We start from the raw sequence: 13,296 nt of genomic DNA on the forward strand, positions 1-13,296 counted from the left end.
ACCTTATTTCAATATTGTTGTGTTTCAGAATAGAGTGGAGGAAAGGCAGAGATGGAGAACAGCTGTTTGATGGAGTAGTTACAACACACACAGCATTTACCATTTAAGTGGGCCATTTCATAGGGGCACGGTTTATAGTGCCCCCAAAACATTACAATGGTAACATCAAAGATCACTGATGGCAGGGTGTAGTGACACATTGTTGTAATCCCAGCCCTCTGTGAGGCTGAGGCAGGAAGACTGCAAGTTTGAGCCCAGCCTGGGCAATTTAGTGACTATCTTAAAAAAAAATCACTGATCAGTCACCATAACAGATAAACTAATAATGAAAACAGTATGAAATAGTTTGAATTACCAAAATGTGACACAGACATAAAGTGAGTACACGCTCCTGAAAAATGGTGCCAGTAGTCTTGTTTGATGCAGAGTTGCCAAAAACCTTCAACTTGTAAAAAGTGCACTGTCTGCAAGGCACAATAAAGCAAAGCGTAACAAAAGGACTTGTATTTGAGCAGCTTTTACATGAGCAGTTGCTGCTTCACTGTGCACCCTTATATTACGGAGATTGTTCCTTGTGAGAGAAGCAGGAATTGCCCAGTCATGTGGCACTTCTGTGTTCAGCTTTTTGAGGACCTGACAAACTGTTTTCTGCAATGGCTGTAGCATTTCATATTTCTACAATACATGAGGATTTTTGCCAACATTTTGCTAATTTGTTATTCTAGCCATTCTAATAGGTGTGAAGTGGTATTTTATTGTAGTTTAATGTCTGTTAAATTCTTTTTCTTTCTTCTTTTTTTTTGGTACTGAGGATCGAACCCAGGGCTTTGCCCATGCTAAGCACATGCTCTGCTCCTGAACTGTACCCCACATCTAAAATTATGTACCAAAATAAAGACCTTTCAAAAATAAAGACAGAATTGATTTTCAGACAACTAAAAGCTGAGAGGATTTATTACCAGTAGATTTGTACTATAAGAAGCATTGAGTTTTTTGGGTTGAAGGAAATGCATGTTTATGTCCCCCAGAAGACACAAAGAATGTTACAGTAGCACTATTCATAATAGTGTTTGACTGGAAATATCTTGATTATCTATAAACAGAAGAATGATTAGTAGATGGTGGTATATTCATGTAATACAGTACTACCTCACAATAAAAGAGAACAGTGTTCTGGTATATGAAATAAGGGTACACTCTAAAATCCTATTTATATAAATTTAAGAGTAACAAAGTCTCTTTGTTACTGATTGAAGTCAGACTAGTGGTTACCTCAGGGTTGGGATTACTGAAGGGAGGGGCACAGGGAGCTTTCCAGGAGGGTGCAAGCACTCTGCTTATTTCAGTCTATTCAGTGACCCTGTGAGCATATATGTGTGTAAAAAATTATTGAGTTGCATGTTTAAGATTTATGCATTTACTATGTGATCTTTCTCAATTTTAATGTTACTTCCTTTTAAGTCACTGTCTTTAGTCATCTTTTTAGGATTGAAATTATTGACAAGTTAAAGGTATTGCTAATTACACCTACTAAACAATAAGACTGAAATGAGAAGGGAGAAAATGGAGAGTGGGAAGATAGAATTTAAAACCTAAACTTTTAAGAATGAATGGTTTTGAATTTCATAGCTGTATGAAACACAACTCTGTGTCTTACTGCTGACTTTGTATTGCCTTTTAACTCTGTTCTTTTTTTATTGTACCCATCTGTGATTGAGTGCAGTACAGGATTCTTCTTTATATCAGTCAGCAACAGCCAGTTACTGTTGCTAGGATCCATCTGAACTTTGAGCTGACGGTAAGAGTTCCCCATATTGGAATATGAAACCCTTTGGGAGGTTTGCAGGAGAGATTGGTCTGAGCGTACTACTGCCTCAGTCCTGGGCATCAGTGTGAGCACTGAACAGAGTGTTTCGGAAAGGTCCCTGGGGTATTACCTGGGATTGTGGACTATAGGGTGGTAGTGGGAGAGAAGAAAGGTTGCTGATTCTTCTTTTTGACTCTGTTTGAGCTCTGCTCGGAGTTTAGATGGTTAGCTTTAGTCACTATACTACTTGTGCTTCAGTTATCCCATTTCTTTTTTCAGGTTCGGCCCAATAACTACAGCACCTTTTATGATGACCAGAGGCAAAACTGGTCCATCATGTTTGAATCAGAGAAGGCTGCTGCGGAATTCAATAAACAGGTGATACCATCATGCTCTTTCCTGTGCAAACGCAGAGCAAATTTCCTTAGTTTTAGGGAAATACATGGCAAATGTATAACTGCTATCTGTTATTAGTGAAAAGCGTAAAAACTCACTGAATTTGCCACCTCAATGTATTGTATTTCAGGAAAACAGAAATACTGAAATGGCTTTATAATGAGACTTTCTAAGAAGAAAAAAGATTCAGTGTAAATTTACTTGATTAAAACATTTTTTGCTTCCCAGATTATCTTACGGAATTAAAACTTTGTGTGTGTGTGTTTGTATGTGTATATGTATGTATGTATGCATGTGTAATACTAGGTTTTAAACTCTGGGCCTCATGCATACTAGGCAAATGCTCCACCACTGAGCTATACTCCACTCCTCTTTTTTGTTTTATTTTGAGACAGGGTCTTGCCTAAGTTGCCCAGGCTGGCCTCCAACTTGAAATCTTCCTACCTCACCCTCCTGAGTATCAGAGATTACAGGCATCTACCACCACACCTGGCAAAACTCTTTAAACATAATGTTCTAAAAGAATTTTTTATGTTATCACACATTCATTGTAGGAAATTTAGAAGAATATTTTTAAAAAATCACTTCTGTCCAGAGTAACTATTATTAACATACTGTTTTTTTTTCAAGGCATTATATGCATAAGTAGATGTACTCCTTTAAGAGTTCTATATCTCGCTTATTTTAGCTTTTTTCATTTCATGAAAAAAAATTTTGAAGATTGCATTATGTAGACTATACTTTGAATGTGTGTGTCCCTTCTAAGTGCATATTATTGAAATGAAGGAGGTAAGGTCATGACTTAATTACCTCCTAAAAGCCCCCACCTGCTAACACCAACACACTGGAGGTTAGAATTTCAACATACAAATTTTGCAAGGGACACAGACGTTTAGTCCATAACAGATGCTCCTTAATTATTTAACCATTCTCTTATTTTTATGTTGTTTTTCAGTCTGTGTAGTAAATGATACTGAACTGAGCATTTTAGAAATATGAGTATGTCCTCCTGCCCACCCCCATTTCCTTACACTTTAATTTCAGAGTTGAATGACTAGGTCAAAAGATTGAGATTTTTTTTTTTTGAGACAGGGTCTTGCTATGTAGTTCAGGCTAGTTTTAAACTCATTATGTAGCCCAGAATGCCCCAAACTTGCAGTGATCCTCCTACCTCAGCCTCCTGAGTGCTGGGATTATAGATGTGTACCACCACCCTGGCTGAGGTTGAGATATTTTTAAGATTAGAAGATACTCTGACACAGTGCTTTTCAGAAGCATTATACTATTTTACATTCATATCAGTTCTGTCACTGTACCTTTGCCAGCATTTAGAATGATATTTTTCCTTTTTGTCTTATTCACTTCATAAAAAAATGATATCCTCTTGTTTTAGTTAATGTTTAATTGTAATAATGAAGCTTTTAAAAAGAAAATGAGTAGAAAATTTATAATGTATACTATTTAAAACATGACTGTATATAGTAATTTTTCACAAAGATGAGTCTGACTCCTTTGCCTAAAATTTGTGCTAGGACAATATAATCAGGTCTGTAGGTGGTGGTGGTGTGAGTTCTGGAACCCTGCAACCTGGTAGTGCCTTTAGATGTGCCTTTTGAAATTTTTTGGAAACTCTTTCATGGGCTCCCAAATGCTAAACAATAAATCAGTACACTAATCATAATGAATGATTATTAAATACTTACTATTTATTCCCAAATGCACTGCCAAGTACTTTACTTGTGTCTGCTCATTTAATTTTTATAAACATGCCATAAAATACACAAAGTTTTTTTCCCCTGTTTTACAAATGTGAGGATCTTACGTACATGGAGATGAAGTTATTTGGCCAGGATCAGAGTGGAGAACTGACCCAGATATTCTGACTCCAAAGCCATACTCTTAGGCACTGTGATTCCTGTCAAGATTACTCACTTTGGAAGATTTACTTCCAAATATGTAACATTTGTTAGTGAGTGTGGCTGTTTAGAAAACAGCATTAGCAGGGCCAGGAATATAGCTCAGTAGCCCAAGTGCCTGCCTGGCAAGTGCAAGGTCCTGAGTTTGAGTTCCAGTACAAAAAAAATAAAAATACTTTAAAAAGAAAAGAAAAGAAAAGAAAACAGCATTAGTAATGCAGGAATGAATTTTTTTATTTTTAATTTTTTTTTTTTAGGCAGAGACTCACAGGCTGGTCTTGAACTGACTACATAGCCCAGGCTGGCCTGGAACTCACGGCAGTCCTCTTACTTTTGCCTCCCAGGTGCTGGGATTACAGAAATGCGCTACCACACCTGGCACATAATCAAATTAATGTTGTATTGATTTTTGTTTTGCAGGTGTGCATTGCCAAATGCAACAGTACCTCCTCCTTGGAAGCAGTGCTCTCTCAGGACCTCATTGTGGCAGAAGGCTCTGCTGTAGAAGTGGGAGATTCTTTGGAAGTGGCCTACACTGGCTGGCTTTTTCAGAACCATGTGCTGGGCCGGGTAAGAAAATATACTCTGCAAGGTTTTGTAATTTAAGAAACCAAAGACTATTCACATGGAAGGTATTATTACTACTTTTGGCAAATAGAAATCTTTTAGGAGCCCTGCCTTCGTCATCACAACTACTTTTAGGGCATATTCATGAGATTGTTATGTGTAAAATCTGCTCAGTGCCACTTTCTATCTTCTACTTAGGGCAAGTAGAAACCAATTTCCCAAGTATTATTTTTGCCATTTGTTGTCTTGTTCTTCTACATCTGTTTTATACTTCAATATATTCTTATGGCATTAGATCTTGGTTGGTAGGGACGTTCCAGTGTTTCTTGTAGCAGATACTGTAATGTGGAGCTTGTTGAGTTTTAATATTGTTAAGGCCTCAAAAGCAGTATGCGACACAAAGATTTTTAGATTATTAGTTAGAAAAATATGGCTATAAGTTTCAATTTTATCTGAATTTGACCTGGATTAATTTATTTAAGACCTTAATTTTTTTTTGCCATTTGTGAATGGGAGCTATTGATCTTTCTCTGCTTGCTTGTTAGAATTAATGTGACCACCAAATGAAATAATTTATTTGAAAATTCTATGTGGATGAAAATATTTAAATTCATGGTAGTAAAAATGTATTTTTTAGGCCAGGTGTGGTGGCCCATGCCTATAATCCCAGCACTCAGGAGGCCGAGGCAGGAGGATTGCTGCAAATTTGAGGCCAACCTGGGCTACAAAGTGAATTTAAGGCCAACCTGAACTACAAAGTGAGACCCTGTCTCAAAAAGACTAAAAAAAAAAAAACAAAAAAAACAATTTTTCCTCTAAATCTAGAAAAGTCTCATGGGTTTTCACTACACTTGTTAGCCCTGATATGATCCCATCTTTTCAGGTTCTTCAAGATCTGTTTTTCGCTATATTTGATATTCTGTATTGTAGAAGTACTGAGCTGATATGTAGTTAGTTGAATATCATAATGATTATTACTATTTTTGAAATTGTCAGACCTTATGTACTTTGATCAAATTGCAGGTTTTTGACTCCACTGCTAACAAAGATAAGCTGCTTCGCCTGAAATTAGGATCAGGAAAAATCATCAAGGTAAAACTCTGTCTTTTACAATTTAGGTTAAATTTTGTGACATTTCTAATGGGTATATATTGTGAGAGTCTGGAAGTGCTTTGTTGAAAGGAAGGAGGGCAGGAATAAGGTACCTTATCACAATGTGGGAGATTTTAAGCCTAGGACACTGTATTGAAGATAGATACATTTGTTTTCTGTAATCCCTACCATTTTTATTTATTTATTTTTTTTATTTATTTTTTTTTTATTTTAAAGATAAAAGGAGGGAAACATTAACAGACATACAACATTTTACAACATATCACAAGCACAATACAGACAACACAGAGTTACAAACAAAGTATCCCTACCATTTTTTATCCTGTGACTCTTGAGGAAAGTATTATATCCTTCCTATAGCCTAACAAGGAAAGAGGTAAAACTGTTTCTTTTAGAATTGTGTGTCACTTGAGTTCATGTTGTGAATTTTGTTTTTGCTAACTGTGCCAGTGTTTTGTTTTACGTATGTGGAATTTCATCAGGACATCATCACTGCATTTTGGCGTGTTCAGTTATCTGTGTAGCTCAGCTCTTTTCTCCACTGCTTTATGACTGCTTTTCCTAGAATTCTTTGGAGATGTTTTCCTTGTAATCATAGCAGTTAAGACATGGTTTTTAAAGCTAGACAGATCTCACGTTGAATCTTGGTTTAATGACTTACTAACTACATGACCTTGGCCTAGTTACTTAACCTCCAGTTTTCTTATTTATAAAACTTACCTCCAAACTCAGTTTTCTTATTTATAAAACAGAAATAATTCTGTCAATCTTTTGAGATTATTTTGGGGATTAAACAAGATAATGCATATAAAACATTTAACCACAGTATCTAGAAAAACATTCTTAATAAATGGTGGCCCTTTTTCTTATTGCTATTTAATTCCTCTCATTTTGTCTCATCATCTAAGGTAAGTATATTTTACCCAACCCCAGATGTTCCAGTTTTTACCAATAGATTTTAAAACTATATTGTAGGCCATTTATTTATTTATTTAGTTAGTTAGTTAGTTAGTCTCCCTATGTAGTTTTAGGCTGGTCCTGAATTTACTGTATAAGCCCAGGTTTACCTAGAACTTGAGGCGATCCTCTTGCCCCAGCCACCCAAGTGCTGGGATTACAGGTTGTGGAGCACCATTCCTGGCTTAGTCTTACAACCAGTGTGGGTAATAACTGAATTTGACCTGTGGAGATGTTCAGACCTGAACTTAGATAAGTGAAATTCAGTGTTCCACTTGTCTTATGAGGTGTTTCTTGTCTGATGAGGTTTTTTCCATCTCTGATTCTAAAGGCCTGGGAGGATGGAATGCTGGGCATGAAAAAAGGAGGAAAGCGGTTGCTTATCATCCCCCCAGCCTGTGCGGCTGGCTCTGAAGGGTTAGTAGGCTGGACTCAGTCAGCGGACTCTATCTTGGTGTTCGAGGTGGAAGTTAAACGGGTGAGTGACACTGCTGCGTGTGCTTATGAGTCCTCAGGTGTCTCCTTGCTAGTTAAGTAAATGAATAAGTAAATGAATAACTGAATGAATGTGCTGGCAAACCAGGTGCTGAAACCATACTTTTTTTTTTTTAAGTAGAAATGGTATCATTGGAAAGAACCACAACTTTGGAATCTAAAGATGAAGGTTTATGCCTTTCCTTGTCTCTCTTTAGAGTCTAGAGGTTATAACTTGGGGCAGATTACTTCTCCACACTGAGCTTCTTTTTTAGTTTGTTTATAAAATAGTCATTTCTGACATATATATCTTTTGACTTAGTGATTCCATTGCTACAAATTCATTCTATTGGAGTTGTAGCTCAGTAGTAGAGTACTTGCTCAGCGTATGTTAGGTCTCTGGGTTCTGTTCCCAACACAGCAAAAATCAGTCAATCCTATTGATGCATTTACATAAATATGCGAAGATATATATTGTGTGTGTGTGTTTGAGTGTGTGTGTGTGTATTTTTTCTGCTACATTGTTTGTAATAGTAAAAAAGTGGAAATAACTTGTGTTGGTTAAGTTATATATTTTTTTCAGTGTGTACCTTTATGTAGCTCTTAAAGGCATATACATAAACTAAGCTGGGCTTAGGGGTGAGTGCCTGTAATCCCAGCTATTCCAGAGGTTAAAGCAGGAAGATTGAAAATTTGAGGCCAGCCCATGCAACTTAATCAGACCCTGTTTCAAAATAAAAACTTTAAAAGGGCTGGGAATGTAGCTCAGTGGTAGCATACTTGCCTAGCAGGCCCAAAGCCCTGGTTCTCTAGTACTGCAAAGAGAAAAAAAAATGCATAATCTATTGTTAAGTGAAAGAAGCAAATGGCAGACCAGTATGGGTACCACGGTCTCGTGTATGTGTGTATACACACATACATGTACATATATGTACACATACAATCATACATGCATATGGTTTATATATATATACATATATTTCACACATATGGCCATATATTTATAGAAAATTTCTGGAAGCTTTTGTTGTTGTTGTTGTTTTGTGATAGGGTCTCACTATGTAGTTGAAGGTGGTGTTGAACTTACTGTGTAGCCCAGGCTGGCCTGAACTCACAGCACTTCTCCCTCAGCCTCCCAAGTACCAGGATTACAGGCAGGGGCTACCATTCCTGGCTTTGGAAGCTTTAAAAGAAATGACTGAAAGTTTTTCTTTAGAGAGTGGAAATAGAGTTCAGAAACTTTTTTCACATCCCACCTTTTTTGTACCACCTAAAAATGTTGTCATGAATTTGTATAGTTTCTATTAAAAATGTAACAAATTGTGATTAATACGCCCCTCTTCCCAGAGTGACTTTGTTTGCCACCACATCCAGTTTAGCTCACTCCTTCTGGTGGGAATTTCTTATTGTTTTTGTTTTTTGAGACAGAGTCTCACTTGATAGTCCAGGCTGGCCTCGAAATTGAAACCTTCCTGCCTTACCAACTCCTAAGTGCTGGTGTTACAGGTGTGAGCCTCTGGCCTTCTGGTGGGAAATTTAAGACATAAATTTAAAGTCTTAGAAATCAGCGTACATTTTCTATTGTTCAGCTTTACCTGACAGAATTTAAAGAAGAGGTTTATTTGGCTCACAATTTCTTTTTTTTTTTTTAGAGCCATCATATATTTAATGTCTGAGTTCAAATTCAAGTACAAAAATTAACACATGATTTCAACATTAAAAGCCATAATACTTCTTATTCAAATACAGGGAATATTAAGAGCACAAGTGAAGCATAACTATAAATACCTTAAGTATATATCTTCAGAGCAAACGGAATTTATTTCTTTTTTGTTTGTTTTTGTTTTTGTTTTTTTCTGGTACCGGGAATCAAACTCACGACCTCTCACTTGCCAGGCAAGCGCTATGCCGATGAGCTAAATCCCCAGCCCCTGGAATTTATTTCTGTAACAAATAATTATTAACTGAAATATTGATAGCTATTTTCAAGGACCACAATGGTAGATTGTGTTTAGTATTGCATAGAATTTGTTTATGCCCCTTAATCTTTTTGTGTCATTATTTCTTCCTACCTATGGTACAATTGTTTTAATCTCCAATACAGATAGTGATCTTTGGTTATCAAATCTAGTATAACTGTTGTTTTCAATGGCTTAATATTTTGCAAAGGTAGTTACACAAAAAATAACAAACTACTGGGATCTATTGCCCACTTAGGAATTACAAGAAAATTCCCAGTTTTAAAAGAATAGCAGGTTTGCTAAACTAATGAATAACTTTTCAATCACTGCATTGTTATAAATTCTACAATTCTGTTATTCTGAATTATAGCTGATGTTTAGTATGTTGGGATATATTATTTTTAAAGCCAAATGTGCAAACCTGATTCTAAAATGAAACAGTATTTTAATTTGTATGCTTTATACGAAGTAATTTTCATACTAATGTTTATAGATTTTCTTTACAAGAATGAGGCCTGATTGGAGATACATAGTCATTGTCCAACACAGCTGCAATTAGCAAGAGATATTATGGGTGACAGGGGATAGCTTTCATAAGAATAATGCCTTGAAGTATAAGGAAGCACACTGAGAATCCTAGAAGAGAGGGTAGCACTAACAAGTCAAAGATTGTTTATTGAGCTGCAACGGAAACTGCTGTCTGTAAATAAGTATATGGGAAATTACACTGCACATCTTTTTAGCCATAAATTTCATTCAACGAGACAAAGCATTAAACTATAATCACATTTTAACATAACATTCTAACATTCAAAATCTTGATGATACTGTATCAGCGGTATAGATTACTTCCATGTTAACAGCAATGCAAATCCTCATAGTTTTATCAAGTCAATATTAATGTTTTCCTTCGCTGACACAGTGCTTCAGAGATCTTACTAGAATGCATCCTTGGAATTTTTAACATAGAGAAAGAAAGTTTCTCTTGCTCCACAAAGAACCTGCTTTTAAATTTGGTTCTAATACTGAGAGGTAAGCTCATGAAGAAAAAATAAAAAATAACAATTCATAGTTTCTTTTTAGAAAAACTGTATTAGCCATCAAACCAGCAAAACATTTGCCATAAACTAACCTATTATTAAGTATTGTATTAATTAAATGCTAATGTAAACATGACTTCACATACCAATGTAATATTAAGAGTCCTTACTGGTACCATAAAACATTAAAATGAGTCATCTTTATAATGTAAAGTTTAAAAAATCACTATCAACTTGTAGTATAGAAAAATATTCAAAAAATTGAACCAAATTATTAAAAAACAATTATATTCAAAATATTATTTTTCCAGTTTACATTCATCAGATGTACCAACAATTTCCTGCATTAACTATAATAATTTTTTGTGTGTATATTAAAGACCAAATCAGTAAATCTTGTACTTTCCAAAAACTCAACTATGTTCTTTAGTGTAAAATAAGTCAAAGGTATGACAATGACTTTAAATTGGTTATTTATAAAAGTTAGGTTGTTTCTAGGAATAGAAGGAGATAAATTAGGCCATTTATTTACAGGTAGAGAGTTATTTTCTCTGTAATATTGTCCTGGTACCATAAAGTAGGCCTATAACACATAAGCGTTATGTTTAGCCAACAAGAATGAGATCAACTGCAGGAGAATAAGCTCAAGCAACATCAGAAAAGACCTGCTTATTGTCTCCAAATTCTTCTACACAGGTCCAGGCTGAATAGATTGTGTTCCCTGTCCAAATGAAATAATGTAAACTGGGCTGCCAGTTCCTTTGCATCTTCTAATGTCGAGCAGAGTTTGTCTGGCATGAAGTAACTCTGAGATCCATTTGCAATAGCAGGAATAACTATTTTGTATACCAGGAGTACTTTCCCATCCGGACTGGTTGTTGAATACAGATAATACTCTGGTGGTGCCCAGTTATTTTTGTTGCAGTAATAATCCAAGTGCATTACTGCAGAATTTAAATGACTGGATTTTAAAGAATACATACTAATTGGAGTAAGCTTTGTTCCAGGAAAGAAAGGATAAGTGCATCTTTCAATTTCAGGGGGGCTTGGGCTGTGCTGACCATTGAGAAGAGCAGGAGGAGTTGGTGACTTGCCTAGAGTTTTGGGGTGGCTTTCTTCTTTGTTAGCGTACACTGTCAGGTTTTCAGGACTGGGGCTCATCTGACCACTAAGATGCTGTCGCCAAGTGTTTTCTTTATTTACTGGTTTTGCAAGTGTTACCTCAATACTTGCTCCATCAATGCATTTTCCATTCACAGCAGACATAGCAGCTACTGCATCTTCTCGGTTGAAAAAGTGAACAAAAGCGTAATCTCTAAGTTTTTTTACTCGTTCAACTGCACCAGGTTTGTATCTATTGAATTCTGCTTTAATCGTTTCTTCTGTAGTTGAAATCATTAAATTTCTCACGTAGAGAACTTTAACTCTTTGCATGGTTTCCTCATCAACCTCTTTCTCTGGATCAGCCCAGTCGACCTGAATGGTATGGCCCCACAGCTGGAATGTTCCTGGAATTAATTTTCTTCTAGCCATAGCAGCAGCTCTGTGAGATTCATACTCAACAAAAGCAAAACCACGATTTTTGGTCTTATCAGTTGCACTCGGATATACAATGACATCTACAACTCCTTCTGTAACCTTCTTCATTTCATCCAAAATTTCTTCTTTCTTTTTTTCCTTGGGAATAGCTCCAATAAATAATCTGCAGTTATCCAAGCTTACACACACACCGATAAACTTCCCTTGTCGAATCTCATAATTATTAAGAATTCTGATGGCCAACTGGGCTTCTTCTTTGGTGGTGTACATCACAAATGCGTAACCTCTGTTTTCACCACTAAACTCCATCATAAGTCGAAATTCATATATCTTCCCAGCTCTTTCAAATACAGGAACTAACTCATCTTCATACATATCACGAGGTATTTTTCCTACAAAAACTTCACAGCCTCTAGGTGGAGGTGGACCTTCCCAGCCCGGAGGAGGACCACCAAATTTCCTTTGTCCGTTTTCTTGAACCATATTGTACCCAGTTTTTTCCATTAAAGCAAGCAGTGCTGCTTCATTCTGCAAACCAATTCGAACTTTACTGCATTCATTTGTTCCATCCATATTTTCTTCATTCATGGCTGCATTTGCCCTTTGGGCCTTAAAAGGTTTATCTTAAATCCCTGAGACTAACGACAAACCGCTGCTGTCGTTCTGTGCCCGTCGGTGGGGGAGGGGCGTTGCCGCCAGGCGGAGGGGCTCGAGCCGGTCCTCCAGCCTCTGCTGGGCTCCCACAGGGCACCGCTCTGGGTGGCCTAGACCTGACTCACAGTTTCAGAGGGTTCCGTTCATGGTTGGCTGGCTCCGAGGCAGGAACATGATAGTAGAAGGGTGGAGTAGAGCAAAGCTGTTTAGTTCGTGGTGGCTGCTGGGAAGCAGAATACAGAGCAGCACCAGAGAGGAAGAGGTCAGGGACCAGATACGATATAGACCTTAAAGCTACACACACCCAGATAAACTCACAAGTCTGTTTTACTATTTACTAATCTCCCAGGTAGCTCCCAAGCCAATGAAATAGACAACGAAATTTGTCATACTTTTTTTTGCCATACTGGGGACTAAGCCTCATCTTACTCTACCATTGAGCTATACCACCAAGCCTTCCTTCCTGCTTTTCTTTCATCTTTTTCTTTCTCTCTCTTCCTTCCTTCCTTCTGTCCATCTTCCTCTCTCTCTTTCTTCTTTTCTTTCTCACTTACCACCCCCCCCCCGGCTTTATCACTTTCTCTTAGAAACAGGGTCTTGCTTTGTAGTTTAGGTGAGTCTTGAACTCTCTGTGTAGCTCAGGCTCTCCTCAAACACAGCAATCCTCCTGCCTCAGCCTCCAGTGTGTGCCACCATGCCCAACTATTTAATTTTTTAAAAAATTTATTTATTTTAGTTTTCTGATACAGGGTCTCACTTTGCAGTTCAGGCTGGCCTTGAATTCACTATGTATCCCAGGCTGACCTTGAACTCACAGTGATCCTCCTACCTCAGTCTCCCTAATGCTAAGATTACAGATGTGAGCTACCGTG

General features: G+C 37.0%; 2 protein-coding genes across 3 annotated transcripts in view; one reads left to right on the forward strand and one right to left on the reverse strand.

Annotated features, from left to right (window-relative positions):
- Positions 1 to 13,296, forward strand: part of Fkbp15 (FK506 binding protein 15, 133kDa) — a 65,403-nt gene that overhangs the window by 21,893 nt on the left and 30,214 nt on the right. For both annotated transcript variants that reach the window (XM_005382688.2, XM_005382689.2), the window contains exons 5-9: positions 1,724 to 1,798; positions 2,087 to 2,185; positions 4,540 to 4,689; positions 5,710 to 5,778; positions 7,088 to 7,234. In XM_005382688.2, the coding sequence (XP_005382745.1) occupies positions 1,724 to 1,798; positions 2,087 to 2,185; positions 4,540 to 4,689; positions 5,710 to 5,778; positions 7,088 to 7,234 (540 nt within the window). The remainder of the gene's footprint in view (positions 1 to 1,723; positions 1,799 to 2,086; positions 2,186 to 4,539; positions 4,690 to 5,709; positions 5,779 to 7,087; positions 7,235 to 13,296) is intronic.
- Positions 10,468 to 12,892, reverse strand: LOC102026326 (probable RNA-binding protein 46). The gene has a single exon (XM_005382687.2). It carries the CDS (start codon positions 12,356 to 12,358, stop codon positions 10,901 to 10,903), a length of 1,458 nt encoding a protein of 485 aa, XP_005382744.1. The 5' UTR covers positions 12,359 to 12,892; the 3' UTR covers positions 10,468 to 10,900.

The sequence above is a fragment of the Chinchilla lanigera genome, unplaced genomic scaffold, assembly GCF_000276665.1.
Source record: "Chinchilla lanigera isolate Chin_1 unplaced genomic scaffold, ChiLan1.0 scaffold00018, whole genome shotgun sequence".
NCBI classification, from domain to species: domain Eukaryota; kingdom Metazoa; phylum Chordata; class Mammalia; order Rodentia; family Chinchillidae; genus Chinchilla; species Chinchilla lanigera.